General features: G+C 48.9%; 2 protein-coding genes across 3 annotated transcripts; one reads left to right on the forward strand and one right to left on the reverse strand.

Annotated features, from left to right (window-relative positions):
* The first annotated feature begins 7,799 nt into the window (after positions 1-7,799).
* LOC123094642 (uncharacterized) lies at positions 7,800-10,174 on the forward strand. The gene has a single exon (XM_044516603.1). The coding sequence runs from the start codon at positions 8,587-8,589 to the stop codon at positions 9,958-9,960; it is 1,374 nt and encodes a 457-aa protein (XP_044372538.1). The 5' UTR covers positions 7,800-8,586; the 3' UTR covers positions 9,961-10,174.
* Positions 10,175-13,511: 3,337 nt separating this feature from the next.
* Positions 13,512-15,762, reverse strand: LOC123091501 (vicilin-like seed storage protein At2g18540). 2 transcript variants are annotated; one of them, XM_044513033.1, is made up of 4 exons: positions 14,933-15,762; positions 14,202-14,330; positions 14,024-14,113; positions 13,512-13,810 (listed from the first exon to the last, which is right to left on the reverse strand). In XM_044513033.1, exons 1-4 carry the CDS (start codon positions 15,566-15,568, stop codon positions 13,691-13,693), a joined length of 975 nt encoding a protein of 324 aa, XP_044368968.1. In that variant the 5' UTR covers positions 15,569-15,762; the 3' UTR covers positions 13,512-13,690. The 2 variants fall into 2 exon arrangements, with proteins under 2 accessions (XP_044368968.1, XP_044368969.1); XM_044513034.1 differs by having other exon boundaries at positions 13,978-14,113; positions 14,933-15,761.
* Between the last annotated feature and the right edge of the window lie 5,906 nt (positions 15,763-21,668).

Here is a 21,668-nt window from a genome sequence, read left to right on the forward strand (position 1 = left end):
CCCCCTCCCCCCGCAATGCTCACTGTTCATCCAGAGGCAGCATCGATCGGCTTCAGTTAGCAGCAGTAGCGAAGGAATCGCTCGATCGGGTTCAGTTAACATCCATCGATCACTTGGGTTCACTAACACATAGCCTGCAGTGCAATCGCTCGGGTTCAGTTAGATCCCAATGCCTCGCTCGGGTTTAGTTAGAGCCAACGCTCGCACACACGCGTGTACGTGTACGAGAGAAACACGCATCGCTTGGCCCCCGACCACCCACCGTAACCGGGAACTCGCCGAAATTTTCCTCGCCCTCGCTTCTACCACGGTTTTTTCCATCATGGACGGCCCAAAGAATGTCATGCAACTGCGTCTCCGGCCCACCCAGGATGAAAAGCCCATTTTCTGTCATGATTTTTTGTCATAGAAGTAGGAGCCCACCACATCTATGATGATACCGGGTTTTGTCACAATTATCGTCATAGAAGTGTCATAAGTATGACAAAAAAAAATTGTTCGGCCCAAAATGTCACGGATGTGTCTTTTTTTGTAGTGTTAGGCCCAGGCATTTTGAGCTTCGTGTATCCAATAATGCGGTATGGCTTGGAATCGTGCAAATGCCTCATGTCCCAAGAGGGTGTGGTATACGTTGTGGAAGGGCACAATGTGGAAGAGCAAGGGTTCGGATCTGTAGTTTTCAGGAGTACCAAACACTACGTCCAAGGTTATGCGTCCGAAACAACACACCTCCCTGCCTGGTATAATTCCTCGGAATGTGGTGCAACTGTGCTCGATGCGAGATCTATTGAGCAGCATTTTGTCGAGCGTGTCCTTGTAAATGAGGTTGAGCCTGCTGCCCCTGTCCATCAGCACTTTAGTTAGTCTAAAGCCATCGATTGTGCGGTCAAGGACTAGTGCGGCGGGCACGTGGGTGGGGCGGGACCGTGGCTCATCCTTATGATCGAAAGTGATAGGTGTGTCCGCCCATCGTTGTGCGGCCGTCACCTGGTAGACTTGGCCGAGCTCTCGAAGAGCCCTTTTCCTTTGGTTGTTCGAGAACGTCTCGTAAACTGTCAGGATGTTGTTGTTGTGGGTGGCGTTGTTGATCGTTTATTAGGTGGTGTGACAAGGATGTTTTCGGTGTTCTTGGCCACTTGCCTCACCACCCAACAAGCTCGAAGCCTATGTGTCAGATTTGCATTAAGCAGGGCCGAGTCTATAGGGCATGGTTTATCTAGCAATTCATCCAGGACCGTACGGGGTCTATTTTTCTTTTCAGTAGGCTCGTGTTCGATCGATCGTCCCGCATAGGCCCACTTTTCTTGAGCTTTCCTATAAGGGAATGATTCCTTGCACATTTGTTGTAACCTCCAAGTGCTTTCCATGGTGCAGTATTTGCGTACCATGTCCGATAATTCGGCGAAGTTTTGCACACGGCAGCGGGCGAGGGCACTTAAGATCCCCGCATCCCAGCAGTTGGACCGGAAGGCCTCAATTATTTCTTTGTCACGGCAGTCTGTGATCTTGTTTTTCACAAGGATAAATCCAGCCCAGTAATGATGGACTGTCTCTTCGGGCTGCTGCTTTACGTACATCAGGTCCCATATGTCCGTTCGTCCTGTGTCTGAACAATATTCAGCATGGGAGGTGGGTGGGGGAATTTTTAGTGTTCCCGTCTGCTGTGAGTCCAGGACATCGGCAGCGGCAAGCCGCGCCTAGGCTATGTCCGGATCTGATTGTGCGGTGTTCGGGCGTGTGCCTGCATGTGGTTTGGCCTACTCAAGGTCGGATCCTATATCGCAGGCTGAGTCCAAACTATTATCTTGACGGTTATCCGTCTTTGGGCTAGAGACCCAGGTGTATACCGTTTTCAACTTCGGAGATTGCGATCCCTCCGCCCTCTCTTTGATAGTACTGACAAGATGAGTGATAGGCGGGATGTGGATTTCTCTATTGTCAGGTCTAAAACCGATTTGGTTGTAGGTTGTAGGCATGCTAACGGAGATTCCCATAGCAAGGAATCGATCCATCAGGCTGTTTACCGAAGAGCAAGGTTGTCAGAATCGCGATCATGTTGTATGATTCTATGAGTTTACGATCCAAATCCCTTTGATTCTATGATTTTTTTTCATAGAATCTACATTTCTACGATCCTGATAGTGAAGATTCTACAATTTGTGATTCTACCATTGGAGCTCCGATCCGATTCAGGATCACGATTCTGACAACCTTGCCGAAGAGGCTCCCGTCATGGGCATGCCTCCTGAATATTCGACGGGATGTTCTTCTGGTATTTCAATGGGGTCCAGCTTTAAGGCTAGATACCGGATTGTGTTGGCTCCTTCTGTATTCGCTGACTCCGAGGTCAAGGCGTCAGGCTCAGCGGGTTCTTCATGGGCGGCGTTTTGCTGAGGGCCGACATTGGACTCTAAGTTCTGGTGGCCAGCCTCGTGGTCAGAGGTGAGATTTTCAACCGGATCTAAGCGGCCGGTGAGGTCGGCACAAAAAGTGATGCATCCAAACGTAAAGATTTAGCTGGGGACGAAGATATCCCTGGCGCTGGCGGGGTTTTCAACAAATAGTTGGGCCATTGATCCTTCGGCGATCCGCAGTGGGACTCTCAATGAAAGCACGAATATCGATGTCAAAACTGGCAGATCTCGGGTAGGGGTCCCCGAGTGTGGATCTTGGATCGGTGGAGAACAAGGGACGAAGAACACGGTGTTTGCCCAGGTTCGGGCCCTGTCGAAGAGGTAAAACCCTACGTCCTGCTTGATTGTATTTGATGTATATGATATGGTTACAGAGTCAATCTACCTCGAGATCAAGTGAGCTAAACCCTAGGTTGATGGGGTAATGGATGTTGCACTCCCTAAAGACTAAAACCCCCTGGTTTATATAGACACCAGTAGGGTTAGGGTTATAAGCGATCGGTTACAAAGAAGGAAAGATCATGCCTAATCATGACTTGGAGGGCACACCACGACTCTAAAGATCTTCTGTCTCTCCACAGATCCGCACTATAGCTGGGATTCATAACAGCTCTTTAGTCCGGCCCACAAGCAATTGGTCGGCGTCCCGAGGACCCCTTAGTCCATGACTCCCTCAGTCCACTTGAAGGAGCATGTCCTCTTCATCAGCTTGAAGAAGGGCAAGGCGCGCTCGCCTAGCTTGGAGATGAAGTGCCCCAGGGAGGCCACACACCCTGCCTATCATTGCATTTCCTTTAGGGTCTGGAGGGCACATCTTCTCAATGGCCTTGATCTTTTTGGGGTTGGCCTCGATCCCCCGGTGGGAGATAAGGAAGCTGAGCAGCTTGCTGGAGGGGACTCCAAAGACACACTTGTCGAGGTTGAGCTTCAGGCTGACCTCCCGCAGATTTGCAAATGTTTCTTCCAGGTCCTTGATTAGCGTCTTGGCTTTGAGTGATTTGACCACGATGTCGTCGAGGTAGGCCTATACGTTCCTTCCTAGCTGTGGCCCCAACATGATGTGCATCAGCCGCTGGAAGGTAGCGCCAGCGCTCCTCAAACCAAACGACATGCAGGTGTAGCAGAACATACCGCACGGGGAGATTAAGTCTGTCTTTTCCACATCTTCCGCCGCCATCTTGATCTTGTGGTAGCCCGAGAATGCATCCAGGAAGCACGGAAGGTCGCACTCAACAATGAAGTCCATGATTTGGTCGATGCGTGGGAGCGTGAAATGGTCCTGGGGGCAGGCCTTGTTGAGGCTCGTGAAGTCGATGCACATGCACTCCTTTCCGCCTTTCTTGGGGGCGATGACTGGGTTGGCGAGCCATTTAGGATGACGCACCTCTCGAATGACCCCAGCTTCCTACAGCTTGTGCACCTCTTGTACGATGAGCCTGCTTCTCCAGTGCTTGGCACCATGTCTTCTGCTTGATGGGACGAGCATTGGGACAGACCACAAAATGGTGCTCGATTACTCCCCTCGGGACGCCCGTCAGATCAGACGCCTTCCAGGAGAACACGTCCTTGTTTGCCCAGAGGAAAGCGACGACCGCATGCTCTTGCTCAGGGGGAAGGTCAGCATCGATGGTGAAGGTAGAACCTACACCGTTGTCGTCAATCGATACCTTCTTCATTTTGGTGCGGTCCTGAGAACAACTGCTTCTTCCTTGCCGGAGCGACCTCCGGAGATTCGAACCCATCTTTGGGGCCCGGGCGCGAGGCTATCACAGCCCTGTAGGCGTGCTTGAGAGCCCGAACTGCATCCTCCTTGCTCCTGATAACAGTAATGACGCCACTGCTGTCGGGCATCTTTATTATGTTGTAGCCGGGATGGGTCACCGCCATGAACTAGGCAAGCACGGGGTACCCCGGGATGGCGTTGAACGGAAGGCCGATGTAGGCCACGTCAAAGTCAATGAGCTCGATACGATAGTTGTCGGTTTACAACGTCGAAATTGCGGAAGTAACTCCGGTGAGTTTACTTCAGGAATCATAACAATGGTTGTTGCATTAAAAGCGTCTGGACAGCCCGGATACATCGCCTCTAACCAGCGACTAGTGTCCTTGGTAAAAAGGGCGGCAAGGCTGTTTGGTCCCAACGCTTTTGTTTGCCCCATTTGGAAGAGAGCAACTTCGATCTCCTCATTGAAAATAGGAGTTGTTAATTTAAGGTTCTATCATCAGAGACCACCTGATCTATGTTTTCCAACAAATCTTGGGCGTCGACAGACCCTTCTAACGTGAAAAGTTGCTCATAAAATCTACCTGCCATTTCTCTCACCTCCTCATCAATGGTGCACTTCGTCCCATCCTCTCTCCGTAGTGCCCTGATTGTATTCTTCCTCCTCCAGTGGGAAGCCCGGTTCTAAAAATACTTTGTATTTTGATCTCCAGCTTGTAGCCAGTCTACCTTGATCTCTGTCTGTATAACAACTCTTCCTCACATAAATAGCTTTCATCTGCTCCTCGATCTCCAGGATCTCCAGTGAGCATCCGGTAACTGCAGCCCGAGTATTTGTAATAAAGAGCTAATTTACTCTATGCCAAGCAGTGCCGTACTCCAGAAGACTTGATCTCTGGGCTGGAATACGGGGTGTTCCGGTTCCTCTAAGCCAGGGTGCCACATGCTCCTCGATCTTCCGGATCTCCAATGAGCATCCGGTAACTGCAACCCTTGTATGAGCATCTACCAGTCGGGTTTTTAACTTGGCAATCTGGTGCCTAATGGATCCAAATGCCTCACGAGCCCACCTTTGCATGCTTCCCTTCATGTTGCTAATTAAGCAGGTTCCAAACCGCACTCAAAGAATTTTTTCCCGAGCCCGCCACATCCCATGCTACCTGGACCATAACATCATATTGATCATGTCTCGTCCACGCCTCCTCGAACTGAAACGGGCTCGTTCCCTTGCTGTCCATACGTGGAGCTATCTCCAACGCACGAACAAGAATGGCCTAATGGCCAGATTCTTCAGTTACAAGATGCTCTACACAAGTCTCAGGAAATAACTCCAAGAAGTTGTCCGTGCATGTAGCACAGTCTAAGCGCACTTGGATACCTGCTGCACCATCGTGTTTGCTATCCCATGTGTATGGGTACTCGGAAAAAGCCCAGATCCATGAGGCCACAGTCCGCCAAACAATCATGAAAGTCTTTCATTTGCGCAAATGGCCTCGGGTTGCCTCCTAGCTGATCAGTTTGGAAGAGAGCCTCATTATAATCGCCAACACAGATCCACAAAGAGGTTATCTTCTGCTCTTAGGTACCGGATCACATCCCATGATTTCTTCTATAATTCGGTCCTTGGCTCCCCATAGAATCCAGTGAATCTATAGGTCTTGCCCTCCCAAACCATCTCTGCATCGATGAAATATTGGCACCAAGGCCTGATCTTCACCTGCACATTTTCCCTCCACCACAAAGCAAGACCGCCACTCAATCTTGACAATCCACAACCACTCCACTTCTAAAACCAAGGCTCCTCTTGAGTCTATCCATCGCTCTCGCGTTTCTGAAAGGAACACGATCGCTGGGTTGTATGACCATATCAGGTCTCATAATTTGCCAACTTTCGAGTCCAACCCCAACCCTCGATAGTTCCAGGCCAAGAAATTTATGGTGACCGGCGGCCCCGCACGTCGGGGTTCGCCGATGAATGATTATTTTCAGAGATGCGCTCAAACACAATAGACTTTTTACATCTCGTGTCGTGAAAGAACGCCTCATGCTTAGTCTACCTATCCGGATCATCCTTCGCCACCCATCTGCTTGGTCCTTCTTTTCCTGCTCAAAACGTGTTTTGGGTTGCATCTGATGTGTGGGCTTGTACTCTTTCCTTGGCTTCCTTCTGTATGTACCTCTAGTCCTTTCTTCGGAGCCACGACTACATGAACCAGACGCCCCATCAGTCCACCTTGCATGATCCTGACATTGCGAGTGTGATGAATGAACATTGTCCTTTCCCTTACCGTCCCAGGTCTTACCCTGAGAACTACCTCTCTACCTCTGTTGTACAATCAGCTTGTTCCTCAGATCATGTTCTCTACGTTGTTCCAAGCCCCTCCACGGATCATTCTCTCTCGAGACCTCATCCCTAGTCCGTGCCTTATTAGGGCTCATCACCTCCCCCTTGCTCGGTCTGTGATCCGCGCCAGTGCACGAGTCAGCCGTTCGGGTAAATTGTGCATGTAAGTTTCTTTTGGTTGGCAGATCACGAACCCTCGGCTGGCCAGTGCGACTCTTCTCACTGTCACCAGTCCGGCCAGTGCCAAAACTATTCATGCTGCCCGCGGCAGCAGCCCCTTGCGATCCCTCCTTAGCAGAGCTACTTCTTCCTAGTGAAGCCCTAAGCCAACCTCTCCACTGATCCGTTGAATCAATTGGTGGCTCACATACACCATTTGCATGCACTAATTGTCCACATTCAAAGAAAAAATGAGGAATCTTCTCATAATGAAAATAATACCACATCCCAATTTTATCCTCTAGTGAGGATTTCAAGTAGAAACCTCTGACCAAAGGTTCATACACAGATATCTTAGCTCTAACCCTTAAGTGTTGTCCTGTGGCCATACCCTCATAGCAGCATCCACTTTGATCACCTCACCCAACCACTTGCCGAGGGCCTCCCCGAACGCCTTAGTTCTCTTTCCCGGTGGCAAATCACGAACCTGGACCTAAACCTCAATCTTGTCGAAAATCATCTCAGAGGGCTGGTTGTTACCTTCATACTCCTTTAGGATCAAAACATTGAAATCATACTGCCACGGGCCATTATTCATGGCGTGCTTCCAGTCTCCTTCACTACCAAAGTGCACCTCAAAAATGTTTCCACCAAGATCTCTAAACCTGGCCTCCCTATGCAGACCCCACGCATGTTGCATGATCGTTCCAACACTGTCTTGTTCAAGGGCCTAGTCGTGCAAGTTTTTCCTACTGTCGTCCAACGCAAGAATTTTGGCCTCACATCTTCTGGATCTTCGAAAAATATGTCCTCCGCCTGCTTGTCCAAAAGCACCATACTACCCAATCTAGCAGACAGGCTTGCAGCACGGTCCGGTGTCTTGCTCTCTGCCGGAGACTTGGAAGATCCCCGGCTACTTGATCCATCCAGCTTTCGTGCCACCGGCGTCGCCGCCGCCGCCGAGATTGGTGTGTTCTTTGGAGTCGCTGCAACCTTCTCTCCCATCCTCTGCCATCAGCACGCTCCTAACAAAGACGAACCACACCGATCCGTGATTAGGGTTGCGCCGTCGCCGTAGCCACCACCGGAGCCAAGCCACCCCTGTGCGGCAAAACCCTAACCCTAGCGCCAGAAGCCAATCGGCTCGGGATCGCCATAGCTTTTTCCTACGTGGTGGACTCGCACTAGCCGTGTTTTTGGGTCGATGTGAAGTGTAATTTTTTCAACGCCCCACTCCAACACGATTGAAACGAATCGGTCGCATGTCAAAAAAAGAAACCACGATTGAAACGAATCGATCGCATGTCAAAAAAAGAAACGAATCGATCGCTGGCGCGGAAGTTCGAAAAAGGAATAGAAAAATGAATCGATCACTCACGCGGAAGTTTCAAAATCAAAAAAGAAAACCAAAAAAAAAAAAATGGATCGCTCGCGCGGAGAACGGCGCACAGTCGCAAAACAGACGCCCTCTCTGTGACCTGTGCAAAGGCGACCTGCCCCCACAACGCAGCCGCCTGCGACGAAGACGGCGGAGCCAAGCACCTTCTCACCGCCACCTTCCACTGCTAATACCACCCCGCCTCCTGCATCCCATTTACCGCCGCCGACGAAGCCCAAGCTCGCCGGCGCTACCGTCTGGCTACACAGCGGCGGGCAATTAGTTGGTTCTCCTCTCCCGTCGTTGGGGGGCATACGAGGCGCAGTGGAGTAATTGCTCGGATTCGAATTCCAGATCTTTTCGGAGTTTCTACGGAACAAGTCCCGGCCGTTTCCTCTTTGGATCCGGACTCCCTTCTAATCGGATCACAGGTGAGGCCTCGGCTCGTTTGGATATAAGTGCAGCCAGCCCTCGGTGTGCTTCTTCTCAGATTAGTTTCAAGCAAGTTCAATTGGTTTGCCGCTGAAGCAACTCTTCTCCCACAAGACCTGCTTTTGCAATTGCTCCAATGGAGGTCTGTAGCGTAGCCAGGATAACGAGCTTTGCTCATTTTGGCCTGAAAATTTTGCCTAAGCTCCTGTCTCTTTCTCCCGGTTCATTGGGGAAATTCAGAAAGGTCTCACCAGCGATGGAAACTGAAACTGTGGTGAGAAACTCGCCGGAGCTGCCGCAGGATGTATTGATGGACATATTTTCACTCCTGGAGATACCTGACCTCATGCGTGCTGCCTCTGTCAGCTCCTCCTGGCGCTCCGCCTGTACCAGCCTCTGCAGCCAGCTTGAGCTGTACAAACGTCCTCAGACGCCTTGCCTCCTCTACACCTCTGAATCTGCTGGTGAGAACGTAGCTTGTCTCTACAGCCTCGCGGAGAAGAGGGTCTACAATTTAACTCTCCCGGATCCACCCATCCGCAGCAGGTATATTATTGGGTCATCACATGGTTGGCTAGTTACCGCGGATGACAAGTCTGAGCTACATCTTATCAATCCGGTCACTGGCCAGCAGATTGCTCTCCCGTCGGTGGTCACCATTGGTTATGTAGAGCCAATCTTTGACAATGCAGGCACAGTTATTATGTATATATTGCGGCAGCAACTTTACGATCCGGACTTAGACCCCGAAATGGTTGGTCCCAAAATGTTCCCCCATGCTCCCGACAAGCTTCGTTACCATGTCTACATCAGGGTATTTATCTTTCTGGATCCATCCACAGGAAGCTACATTGTGGTTCTCATCCATGGTCCAGGATGTCAGCTTTCGTTTGCAAGGGTAGGAGATTGTAAGTGGACCTTGCTGACGCCGGATTGGGACTATGATCAATGCATCTACATGGATGGTCTATTGTATGCATCCACAAGAGCCGGAAGAATGGATGCTTTTGACCTCACTGGTCCTACCGCCACGAGGAATATAATTGCAGATGAGATTGCCATTCACAGTTCTGAGTACAGGGGCGAATTCTACCTTCTTCAGGCTCCATGGGGTGATCTGCTGCAAGTTTGCAGGAAGGCTGAACTCATAGATGCGGGCTATGAGGAGCTCATAGTTAAAACTAATAAAATCTTGTTACACAAAGTCGATATGGAAGCACAAGAGCTTGTGGAAATAAATAGCTTGCATCATAACGTGTTGTTTCTTGGGCGTAACCAGTCTATATGCCTTAGTGCTGAAGAATATCCGCAAGTGAAGGCAAATTGTGTCTATTTCGCAGATGCTGAGCAATATAATTGGATGTATAAGATGAATCCCCGGGATATAGGTGTTCTCAACCTTGAAGATGGCAGTAGGGAGGAAATTGTGTCCCCGCTTTGGTGCAGCTGGCCGAGTCCCATATGGTTAACACCCAGTCTTACAGTGTTGAATCTGTCATTGTACGAATAGGTAGCTTTTCTTAATTATGTACCTTGATTATGGGGTCTGTCGACCAAGTTTGCCATTCTTTTGCGGGCAGATGCTATGACAACGGAAGCATGTTCAGTCTATCTCTTTTTTCGTATATTGTTTGCTGTAATGAAACTATGACCGGAAAATAAATATTAGGAATGGAAATGGTGCTCTACAACAAATCCGTTTTCTGTTCTTGTTTGTTTGATACCCCCCCTAACAAGCCATGTGATAACCATCTGTTAGAATGGTCTATTATTCTCTTCTGTATGAGATATTATGTACTCCCTCTGTAACTTAATATAAGGCGTTTTTTGACACTGTCATAGACTATAAAAACGTTTTATAAAAAGTTACAGAGGTAGTCTTTCTGATGCTTTCATTGTGCTTGAATCATTTATTTAATTGGGATGTTCTGCATTAACTAGCTATTGGACGTGACATCATTTTCTAAATATTATCGGCACATGTTGTCAGTGCAATTGCTAATCCCTGACCATGTTTGAAGATAACTTTGAAGATTTTATTTGAACGCCATATGTAATTACACTTTTTGCTCCTGGGCTACTTCATATGGTTCTTTCATGCTTTGGCAAGCATTTCGGCGAGTTACATTGAAAAGGAGGAAGATTGTCACTCGAAACAGCTTAGAATCTTTAATTTACACCGAACGCTACTGTGGCCGGCATATTTGTTGGCATGCTCATGAAAACATGTAGTGTTAGCGTTTTTTCTGAGACAGCAAGCAAGCCATCTCATGCTCATTGGGGATCCAATACTCCACTACAATTTCAAGTTATAGCAGTCTGCCAAAAAAATAGGAAACAAAATGTTGGCGCCAGATTCCAAGGCGCATAGGCAGCTATGAATCGGATCTCATGTTGAGGTTGAACAAGGGGCCACGATGCCCACCGCATTTTGTCAACCCATGCCTCACAGTGTAGGTAATCTTCATCTTAAAATTGAGATCTACAGGGATCACAACTAATGATTTGAATGATCATTTTCTCGTGAACGATGGTTTGGTTCGACCTGAGTTTTGCATGGGACATCTGAATGTCATAATGTAGGCTAGCGAAAAAGTTCCCTTGCTTATGAAACAGCGTGGTTGCTTTGACGTGGGTTTACAAAATTCATATCTTCTGCGATCTTGTAAAACAGCCTCCTTATACTTGGACTAACAAGATGTTTTCAGCACTTACAAAAGATTGGATAGATGTCTAGTAAATATTTGAATGCCGTGCTGTTCATCGAAATACTACACTCTATAATAGTGGATCTTTTTAATCGGTTCCCACTTACACATGCTATGGAGGCATTGTGCAGGTTCAAGCCACTACAATTTCAAGTTGGTGCAGTCTGCCAAAAAAAACTGTTGCCATCAGATTCCAAGGCGCCTAGGCGGCTATGAATCGGATCTCATGTTGAGGTTGAACAAGGGGCCACGATGCCCACCGCGTTTTGTCAACCCATGCCTCACAATGTAGGTAATCTTCATCTTAAAATTGAAATCTACAGGGATCACAACTAATGATTTGAATGATCATTTCTCGTGAATGATGGTTTGGTTCAACTTGACTTTTGTATGGGACATCTGAATCTCATAATGTAGACCAGTGAAAAAGTACCCCTGCTTATGAAACAACGTGGTTGCTTTGACGTGGATTTACACAATTCATATCTTCTGCGATCTTGTAAAACAGCCTCCTTATACTTGGACTAACAAGATGTTTTCAGCACTTACAAAAGATTGGATAGATGTCTAGTAAATATTTGAATGCCGTGCTGTTCATCGAAATACTACACTCTATAATAGTAGATCTTTTTAATCGGTTCCCACTTACACATGCTATGGAGGCATTGTGCAGGTTCAAGCCACTACAATTTCAAGTTGGTGCAGTCTGCCAAAAAAAACTGTTGCCATCAGATTCCAAGGCGCCTAGGCGGCTATGAATCGGATCTCATGTTGAGGTTGAACAAGGGGCCACGATGCCCACCGCGTTTTGTCAACCCATGCCTCACAATGTAGGTAATCTTCATCTTAAAATTGAAATCTACAGGGATCACAACTAATGATTTGAATGATCATTTCTCGTGAATGATGGTTTGGTTCAACTTGACTTTTGTATGGGACATCTGAATCTCATAATGTAGACCAGTGAAAAAGTACCCCTGCTTATGAAACAACGTGGTTGCTTTGACGTGGATTTACACAATTCATATCTTCTGCGATCTTGTAAAACAGCCTCCTTATACTTGGACTAACAAGATGTTTTCAGCACTTACAAAAGATTGGATAGATGTCTAGTAAATATTGAATGGTGTGCTGTTCATCGAAATACTACACTCCATAATACTATAATTTTTTTTATCGATTCCCACTTACACATGCCATGGGGCATTGTGCAGGTTCAAGCCACATATGCACAGAATTTGCTCTACCAAGAACGCTTATGCCTTGGTGATAGAGGTGTATGAAAGATGTTGAGCATCAGCAGTAACAAACCTCTTAGATCTTGATGATGCTGTTGGGGAAAACAAGCGAATACACTGGCATGGTGTGTCTATACCACTACCAGAAATGGCGTGTCTTTTCTAAGTGCAAGCGTAGGCAAGCTGTTGCATGCGCCAAATGCTGTTCGATCGAAGGCTGGCAAGAAGAGGGATTTTATTTGAAGACTGATGCTTTTTAGTTCTTATGATTGGTCAAGTCTAGTTGAGAGACATTATGTAAAGGCCAGATCATTCTGGCTGGTTCTGAATTTACATGGTTTATTTTTGTTGTGGGAAAAGAAGTGTTGTCACTGTAAATACAAAATTTACATACGAAATGACATGAGGCAGAAGATTACTAAACATGCTGGGTGGAAATAAGGGACAAGCATATGTTGTGCCTGATGCTCCCAGTACGCTAGTTTATCAGTTTATTGCTGAATACTCCCTCCATCTCCAAATTCTTGTCTTAGATTTGTCTAGATACGGATGTATCAAGTCACATTTTAGTATTAGATACATCCGTATCTAGACAAATCTAAGACTTCTTTCAAAAAAGACAAATCTAAGACAAGAATTTTGGGACAGAGGGAGTATATCACAAGCAGACCAGAATACTGCTGCGCGGCACAAACAAACAGGGATCCCTGCACACATCATTGACTAATCTAGACTGTGTATCAAATGAAATGAGGCAGATGATTACCAAATTGCAGCGTCTTTATTTTAAGGCCAACATTGCAGATGATTACCACATGTGCAAATCTAGCTGCTAGTAGGGATAAGATTGCATATAAAATACAGTTAACATGAGACATAAGCAGAGGATTGCTAACAATTCAGAAGATTGCAAAAAAGGGATTTTATTTGAAGACTGATGCTTTTTAGTTCTTATGAGTGTACTGCTACACCATGCAAAAAAACTGGGAGTATAATGCTAGGATTGGAACAACAAATTACATCACAGAACATGATTAAAAACATACCCAGAATTGAACCCAGCTTTGACATGTATACTGCAATTCGATTGCATTGGTTGTCATAGTGAATTTCGTACATGCATTCATCACCAAAGGCCATTCACAAGATTTTCGTACCAAATTCTCCAAACAAAGTAAAAACTAATGCTAGCACTCGCTACAGAAGTCTCATGTGAAGCAGAGTAAAAACTAATGCTATCACTCAGCTACAGAAGCACCAAACAGTTGGGGCTCATTTGCTCAAACCGTGAGACCTACAGAAGCATCAAACTATGGAGCAAGATGTTCCTCTCCTTGGCTATAACAAGGAAGCCCTTTTTCTTGCAACGTTCAATCCCAACTCCCTTGTGCGATTTGCTGATATGATGACCAATCTGAAAGGAAAATCAATGGCATTTAGTCTCAAAATTTATTACGAGAGAGTGTTCACAATATTTGTACAAAATTCTCAAAAGAGATTCCTGCAAATTCTAAAGGCTATAACAAGGGCAGCCCTTCATGCTAAGCAGAGCATAGTCTTCACGAAGTGCAGAGGATATACCGTTTTACTTGCTGATGCCATGATAATAGTACCGGTGCTTCCCTACCTGGCTCTTGTCCTTGGCAATCACAAAGCAACCCGGTTTCTTGCAGTGTTCCACTCCCGCTTTGTGAAGATTTCTGATATGGCGATCCTTCTGAAAAGAAACAAACAAAGAAAAAACAAGATTAGTCCCTAAATTTAGTTTACCACACTCAACTAGAAAGTCCAGAGAAAAACGCTACCTGGTCGTCGTTACATCCATACTTATAGTCCTTTTTTTCAAAGTAGCAGATCATACACACGGTCATTCGATTATCCTTGAGGCTGCTAAGGTTTATATCCCAAAAGCTCCTGTGAGCGTCCCTCTCGATCTACAACAGTCAAACAGTTTTCAAAACCAGTCAGTTAATTGCATGCCTATGAGCAACAAAAATGCAGCAAACTATAAAACATAATGGGCAATTGGTCTTCGGAAAGGCTCAAACAAAAGGATACACTACGGAAATCTCTACATCGTCACAATATGATCAAACACTACGGAAAGATACACATTCTTCACCAAAACAGCTATCTGATAAATCCCGTCTTCAAATGACCAAAGATTTTCAGGCAGGCTTAGCGGTGGTGATTTATCCTTAGAACGGTCACTTCATCAAGATTGAACACTAGCTAAAATTCCATACAAAGAATCAACACCCTCTGCATCATACATAAGCAGAGCAGAGGTGGGCATTTTTCAGGCAATTCTTCAGAAACTAAAACATGGCAAGGGATTTTAAATTGTAATATGACAGTAAACTATTCTACCATTATTGTGACAGCAAACATCAGTTTTTTTTCAGAGATCTAAACCTACCTAAACGCTGATGATCGGTCAAAACACGCTGATGAACGAGCACAGGAGCAGAAAGGAGAAATCTTCAGAAACTGAACTCATGGCAAAAGGAACGAGCAAGCGCATGATCGATCGTACCTCATACTCATCTTTGTTCCTGTCCGCCTCCTTCCTCCTCTGGGCCTCCTCCCGCCTCCTTTGCCTGTCCTCCTCCTCCATCCTGGCCTCCTCCTTCCTCCGCGCGGCGTCCTCCCGCTGCCGTCTCTTCGTCTCCTCCTTCTTCTTCTCCTTGTCCTTTTTGATGGCCTCGGCAAGCTTCTCCTCCTCCTTCTTCTTGGTCTCTGCCTTCTTCCTCCTGGCATACTCCACCTCCTTCTTGGCCGCCTCCTCCTCCTCATTCCTTTTCTTGGCCTCCTTCTCTTGCCTCTCCGCCTCCGCCTCCGCCTTGGTCTTCTCGGCCTCCGCCTTGGCCTTCGCCTCGGCCTCCGCCTTGGCCTTATTCCTGGCCTCCCTCTCCATCCTCCTCCGGCGATCCTCATCGTCCTGGCCATCTGTCGTTGATTGCTTCTTGTTCTTGTTCTTGGCCTCATTGTGCTCCTCCTCGTCTTGGCCCGCCGGTAAGCGGCATGCGCGCCAAAGTAGCACCATGAGAGAGCGGAGAGATAATCCCAATGAAGAGGCCACCGAGCGCAAGATCCTGATCCAGCTCCCCATCGGCGGCGGTGGGCGTGGCTCCGGCACCGGCGGTGGTGGCCGCTGGCCAACTTGATTCATCGCAGAGGATGCGGGCTTGCGGAGGGAGCACGAGGTGGTTTAGGGTGGATGGGGAGGAGGGTGCGGTGCGGTGGCTGGCTGGCTTCCGGTGGGGGTAGTCGCAGTGCGGCACGGTGGCGTTGGGAGTTGGGACGGAGGTGGGAGGAGGAAGAAGGTTTCGAGCGACGAGTACGCGGGGAGGGCGGGGACGAACTGAATTTAACGGCCACCTCCTCGTCTCTCTGGCCTTTCTCTCTCTCTCTCTCTCTCTCTCAGGAGGCCTTTTTTTTCTTGGGCCGGGCTAATTGAGCCCAACCATTTTCTTCTCTTCTACTATCTTTTTTCTTTAGTTCCTGTCCGGTTGCCTCTCCGAGCTCCGGCGGCCGGCGACCGTGGCTGCTCCCAAACCCCCGCGTGTGCGTAACCTCAAGTGGTTCGAGCCGACCGGCACGTTTCGGTTCCGACCGAGCCGAATCGAACCGACCGAGCCGTAACCCTAAGTGGCTCGAGGTCACGCCGGCACTGCATCCTCGGCCTCAACCACCTGCATCGGCGGCGGCGCGTAACCTCAAGGGCGCGGAGCTGGCTCTTCTCCGTCTCCTCGCTGCCAGGGACGTCCACGACCTCCTCCCCCTCATACCCACCCACCCCTCCCAACTCCAATGGCAGCATGCCCGCCAGCTGCTCGACGAAACGAAACGGCCGACCAACTGACCAGCATCCATGCCCAATCTACTCCATGGTACGTGTCTCAGATCCCATCTTTCCATTCTTCACTTTGCAATCTTGCGTCACTGAATGTGTGAACTGTAATCTGTTGAACTGAGTGCATTCCAGGCAGGCAATATGGCTAGTTCCCAGATTATGCTAGAATGATTGGTTTGAATAGCTGAGGTAACTAGTAGTACAATATGACCATCTGGCAGCATGATTTTTATTGCTTGCTGGTTGCATATTGCCTGTCATCATGATTGATCATGAGTCATGGCCATCTAGCAGTGCATTTTACTCTCCTGGATTTTGAAATTTGAAGCTCTATGTGCACCTATGGAAACTAGGTTTATTGATTTAGCATGAATTTTGGGGATGTTATACCTTTCAAGTTTCAACTACATGACCACCAGATATAGTCGACCAACTATAAGCCTTGACATTCAGAATACTACGGGTCGCATGTTTCTCAGTTTGAAGTTTGCACACATCTACTATAAATTTCATTGATTGAGTGCTTTGCTTCTTGTACGTTCATGTTTTCTGCGGATATACTGTTTTTTCATAGTGTTCAAGCATCCTGCTATATCTAGTTATGCACCTTGTGGCTGCTCTGCCAGGTTGCTTTATGTTTTTATTTTGAGAAAAAGTTGCTTCATGTTCTATCTACTGATATAAGATCCCACACCATTGTTTATTTAAGACTTCCACAAGTTAACTTCTCATGAGGCTGTTAGCGTACTACAGCATTTCAGTCCACTACAATAGCTGAATAATTTACCTTACTAAGCGAACCCACTAAGTCATCATATATATACTTTTACATAATGTGGTTCTGAAAATTGGGTAGTTCTCAGATTCTAGTAGAATGATTAGCTTGAATTGTTGTGGTAACTAGTAGTTTGTACAACATGACCATATGGCAGCATGTTTTATTGCTTGCTGGTTGCGTAATGCCTGTCATCATGATTTGTCATGACCATCTAGCAGTGTATTTCACTCCGTGGTTTCCCCGAGTTCTTCGATTATGATATATGAAGCTTTATGTGCAGGTATGGAAACTACTAACTTCTAGTTGATTGAGTAGCGTAATTAAGTTCACCGTAGGAGGCAACACCAACAGGGTTGATTGATTGTACTCTCCCTCTCCCTCCCGCGCCGCCCCCGCACGGTGCCGGGGAGGGAACCCTAGGTGGCCGCCGCCGAGCTCCCCACCCTCCCTCCTCCTCTCCCGTCGCCGCCAGGGGGTCTGGCCGGGCAAAGCTCGCCCGGGCTGGCGGCTGCGGGGCCCTCTCGATCCCCCGTAGGCAGAGGTGCGGCGCGGGAGCCACGGCGCGACGCCGCCCGGGTGCGTTAGAGGCCGCTGGCGTGGTGGCGGCGTGGACGGTGGAGGATCGTGCGGGGCGAGCTCTAGCGGCTTGGATCTGGCGCGTGAGGGGATGATGCAATGAGGGATGTGGGCGGCGCGGCCTAGCGCTTCCTGGGCGTCGGACGGCGGCTGCTGGCAGCAAGGTAGCCGGCGGCTCTTCTCACGGGCGGGTGGAGGAAGGTGAGTGGGTGGACGGTGGACGCCTTGGTCTCGGGCGGCGGGGGCAGGACGATGCGTGGAGAGCCGAGGGGGCGCAGGGTTGGCACCGTGGATGCGGCTACTCGGCAGCCGGACTGCCGGCTGCCTTGGCGGCCTCTCATCTGGATCCGGGATGCCCAGATCTGATGGGGCGGCATCCGCCCCCTGGTTGCGTTGGCTGGTAGTTGGCCGGCAACGCGGACTGGCCTCCGGTGCGGGAGTTTGACGCGGTACTCCTGCATGGGGCTCGTCGCTCCTCGCGCGGCGTCCGGCGTTCGGTTGCCCTGGAGTCGGTGCACGGCTCTGGGGCGCCTCTGTTCCGGTCAAGATGGGAGCTTGTAGTTCGATTGGGGGGCGTCTTCTCATTATGGCGTTGATGAAGGATCGTGACGGTGGTGGTCAGGACAACATTTGTGCCGGCAATCAGAATATGTGCCGTAGGCCGCGGATTTGGCATCGTCTAAGTTGATGGCTCGACGATGGCCGTCGGTAGCCACTGGGCCATGTCCCCCCCCTCCCGGTCCACCTAGATAGGAGGGGACTTTAGGCGTGGGTGCCCCTACGGTGGTGGCGCTGACCCTGGCCTGGGGGCTGATGCCGGGCTTCTCCAACCGCGGTTTGCGCACGGTGAAGCGGACGGTCGGCTTTGTCTCGTGGCATGGATGCCAGGGCGGTGGCCCTGGAAGGTGGTCCACATGGTTGGCTCTCTAGCGGGCACCATGGCGGCGGTGGTAGCATTGTCTCTTGGTCGTGTGGGGCTTGGCGCAAGGTAGCTCGGGCGGGCTCTCGGTCTCCGTGGGGGCGCCTCGATCCAGATCTGGGGAGTTGAGCTCGTCATGCTTCTTCTGAAGACCTCGTGGTGACACGCGAGAACTACCGGGCGAAAGCTCTGCGCTCTGGCGCCGACGATGATGACGCTCGAGGGCGCCACTCTCTTATTGAAGATGTCGTCGTGGTGTTCCCATCCGTGTCCGGGTTCCGGGTGAAAACCTTTGTCCATTGTGGACTCGATAGCGGCGACGCTTGGCGCCGGCATCCCTCCTGAGGGCGTTGTCGTGGAGCTTAGGTGTATAGGGCGTAGCGTAGCGTTGTACTCGGGTCCTCCTATGCTTTTTCGTCGGTACCATTGGTGATCCGTTTATTCTGGGATCGGCTTTGTAAGAGGACTACCTCTCCACCTTGTATCGTTCGGCCGTGTACTTTGTTCGGTTGTTGCTTTTATATATAAAGCGGGGCGAAAGCCTGTTTCGAGAGAGTTGATTGAGTTAGCATGAATTCTGGGAATGCTATATCTTTAAAGTTTCAATTGCATGACAACTAGATATAGTTGACCAACTGTGAGCCTTGACATTCAGAATACTAGGGGTTGCATGTTTCTCAGTTTTCACTTTGCACAAAGCTACTACACATTTTGTTGAATGATTGCTCTGCTTCTTGTATGTTCATATTTTCTGCGCATTACTCTGTTTTGTCGCAGTTTTCAAGCACCCTGTTATGTCTAGTTATGTTCCTTGTGGCTGCTGCTGTACCAAGTTGCTACATGTTGTGTACACACCTTGTCTATCTACTAATATAAGATCCCACACCATTGTTTATTTCAGGCTTCTACAAGTTAACTTCTAGTGATGCTGTTAGCGTACCCACTACAGTAGCTGAATAATTTACCTTGCTTAGTGAACCCACTAACTCATCATATATATTGTTACATAATCTGGCCCACTTGTTACCAAACTTTATGCCTCGCTGCTTCTCTGCTTTATTACTTTTTAGCTACTTTCCCTTGCTATTTAAGCACCATTCGGGGTCGGTGAGATCCATCTCTTGTGCAAGGGGTTGTCCCCCGGCTAGCTAAGAACCCTAGCTACAGTACTTCTAGATCGAGCAATCCATCTTCTTGAGGTGGCCTACTTTCTGTGTTTTGCATTTCATTTCTGAAGATCATCGACAGATCCTTAGTTAGCGCCTGTCAGTACCATACTTGCTGGTATTGATGAATCTAGCCTCGTATGAGATGGCTTCTGTAACCAACTTGCTTCATGTCGTGTGCACACCTTCTGTTAATTGATATAAGGAGATCCCGCACAGGCGTTTAGTTCAGGCTACCGGGAGTCAACTCCTGGTGAGGCTATTAGCACACTATGTATGGCATTTCAGTCGACAACACTAGCTGAATAATCTACCTTGCTTAGTGAATCCAGTAATCCATCTTATATATTGTTATGTAGTGTGGCTCAGCTTTAAGAACTTAATCGCTTGAAGAAATGTACAGCCTGATTTTATTGCTACACTCTGACTGTTGCTATGTGTTACTGCTGGACTACATCTTCACTCGTTCTAATCAGGCTGTATTTTGTTGTTACATCAATTATAGGCGCTCGCAACTGAGGTCTTCAACAGTCAACACACACGACGCGGCGCATGAATGCAGGCAGGCACACGTTTTTGGATTGCTAACCTGAATATCTGATGGTTCTGTAGTGAGTGCTGTAATGTTTACCTCAAGTTGCTACTCTGTGTTTGCATGAGGATGAGGTGTGCTTGATGTGAGTGTGTGGCTTGTTCTAACCGTGGAGTACCTAGTTGCTCCGTGGCAAGAGATAACCCTGCTTGGAGATGATGTGACCCAGGTAGTCGATGTGGTCCTGGGCAAACGAGCACTTGGACAACTTGGCGTACAGCTGATGCTCGCGGAGCAGGTTGAGGACGAGGCGGAGGTGCTCGATGTGTTCTTCCAGGGTCTCACTGAAAACGAGAATGTCGTCAAGGAATATGATGACAAACTTACGCGTATACTTGGCGAAGATGGCATTCATCAAGCACTGGAATGTTGCCGGGGCATTGGTTAACCCGAACGGCATGACGCGAAACTGAAAGTGGCCGAAAGTGGCCGTGGTGCGTCTTGAACGTTGTCTTGTGTCCGTCCTCCTCACGCATGCGAATTTGATGGTACCCTGCTCGCAAGTCCAGTTTGAAGAAGTAGGCGGCGCCGGCCAGTTCATCCAGAAGCTCATCGACGACCGGCAAGGGAAACTTGTTTTTCACCGTGACGTCATTGAGGCGTCTGTAGTCGACGCAGAATCGCCAGGTACCGTCCTTCTTCTTCACGAGCAGCACCGGCGTGGCGTACGGGCTGACTGAATGAGCGATCACACCGGCATCAAGCATCTCTTTAACTTGCCGCTCAATTTCGTCCTTCTGGAGAGGTGAGTAACGGTAAGGACGAGCGTTTGTTGGCTGCGCCCCGTCCTCCAAGGTGACCGCGTGGTCATACTGTTGATGCGGAGGGAGGCCCTTTGGCGCGGCGAAGACGTTGGTGAACTCTTCCAGAAGATCGCTGATTGGTGTCAGGGATGGCTTGCGAGACTTGGGCGCCGCTGATTGCATCTCGACCATGGCCATGGCCCAGATGTCATTGCCGGCGATGAGCTTGCAGAGCTCGGCTGGTTGCACTGCGGCAAGGGTGGTCGTCGTCTTGGGTCGAACACCTTGGAGAGTCACCATTTTGTCGTTGTGGACAAATGAGATGAACTTGTCTTGCCAGTGGCATGTCATAGGGCTGTGCTTGGCAAGTCAGTCCATGCCGAGAATGTCGTCATATGCACCGGTGTCGAGCTCGTACATGGGCGTGGAGAATGTGTGCCCTTGCATCCACCATTTGAGCTCTGGAACTTGACGTGAGCAGCTGAGGCGATCCCCATTGGCCACACGCACCTCGAGTGGCGCGATCTCCTGGGTGGATGCGCCAACCCTGTCCATGAAGGATTTGCTGACAAAGCTATGCGTGCTGCCGGAGTCGAGCAGCAGTAGCATGACTTGGTTGCCCACCAGGGCCCGAAGGCGGAT

Source organism: Triticum aestivum, chromosome 4B, assembly GCF_018294505.1.
Source record: "Triticum aestivum cultivar Chinese Spring chromosome 4B, IWGSC CS RefSeq v2.1, whole genome shotgun sequence".
Lineage (NCBI taxonomy): Eukaryota > Viridiplantae > Streptophyta > Magnoliopsida > Poales > Poaceae > Triticum > Triticum aestivum.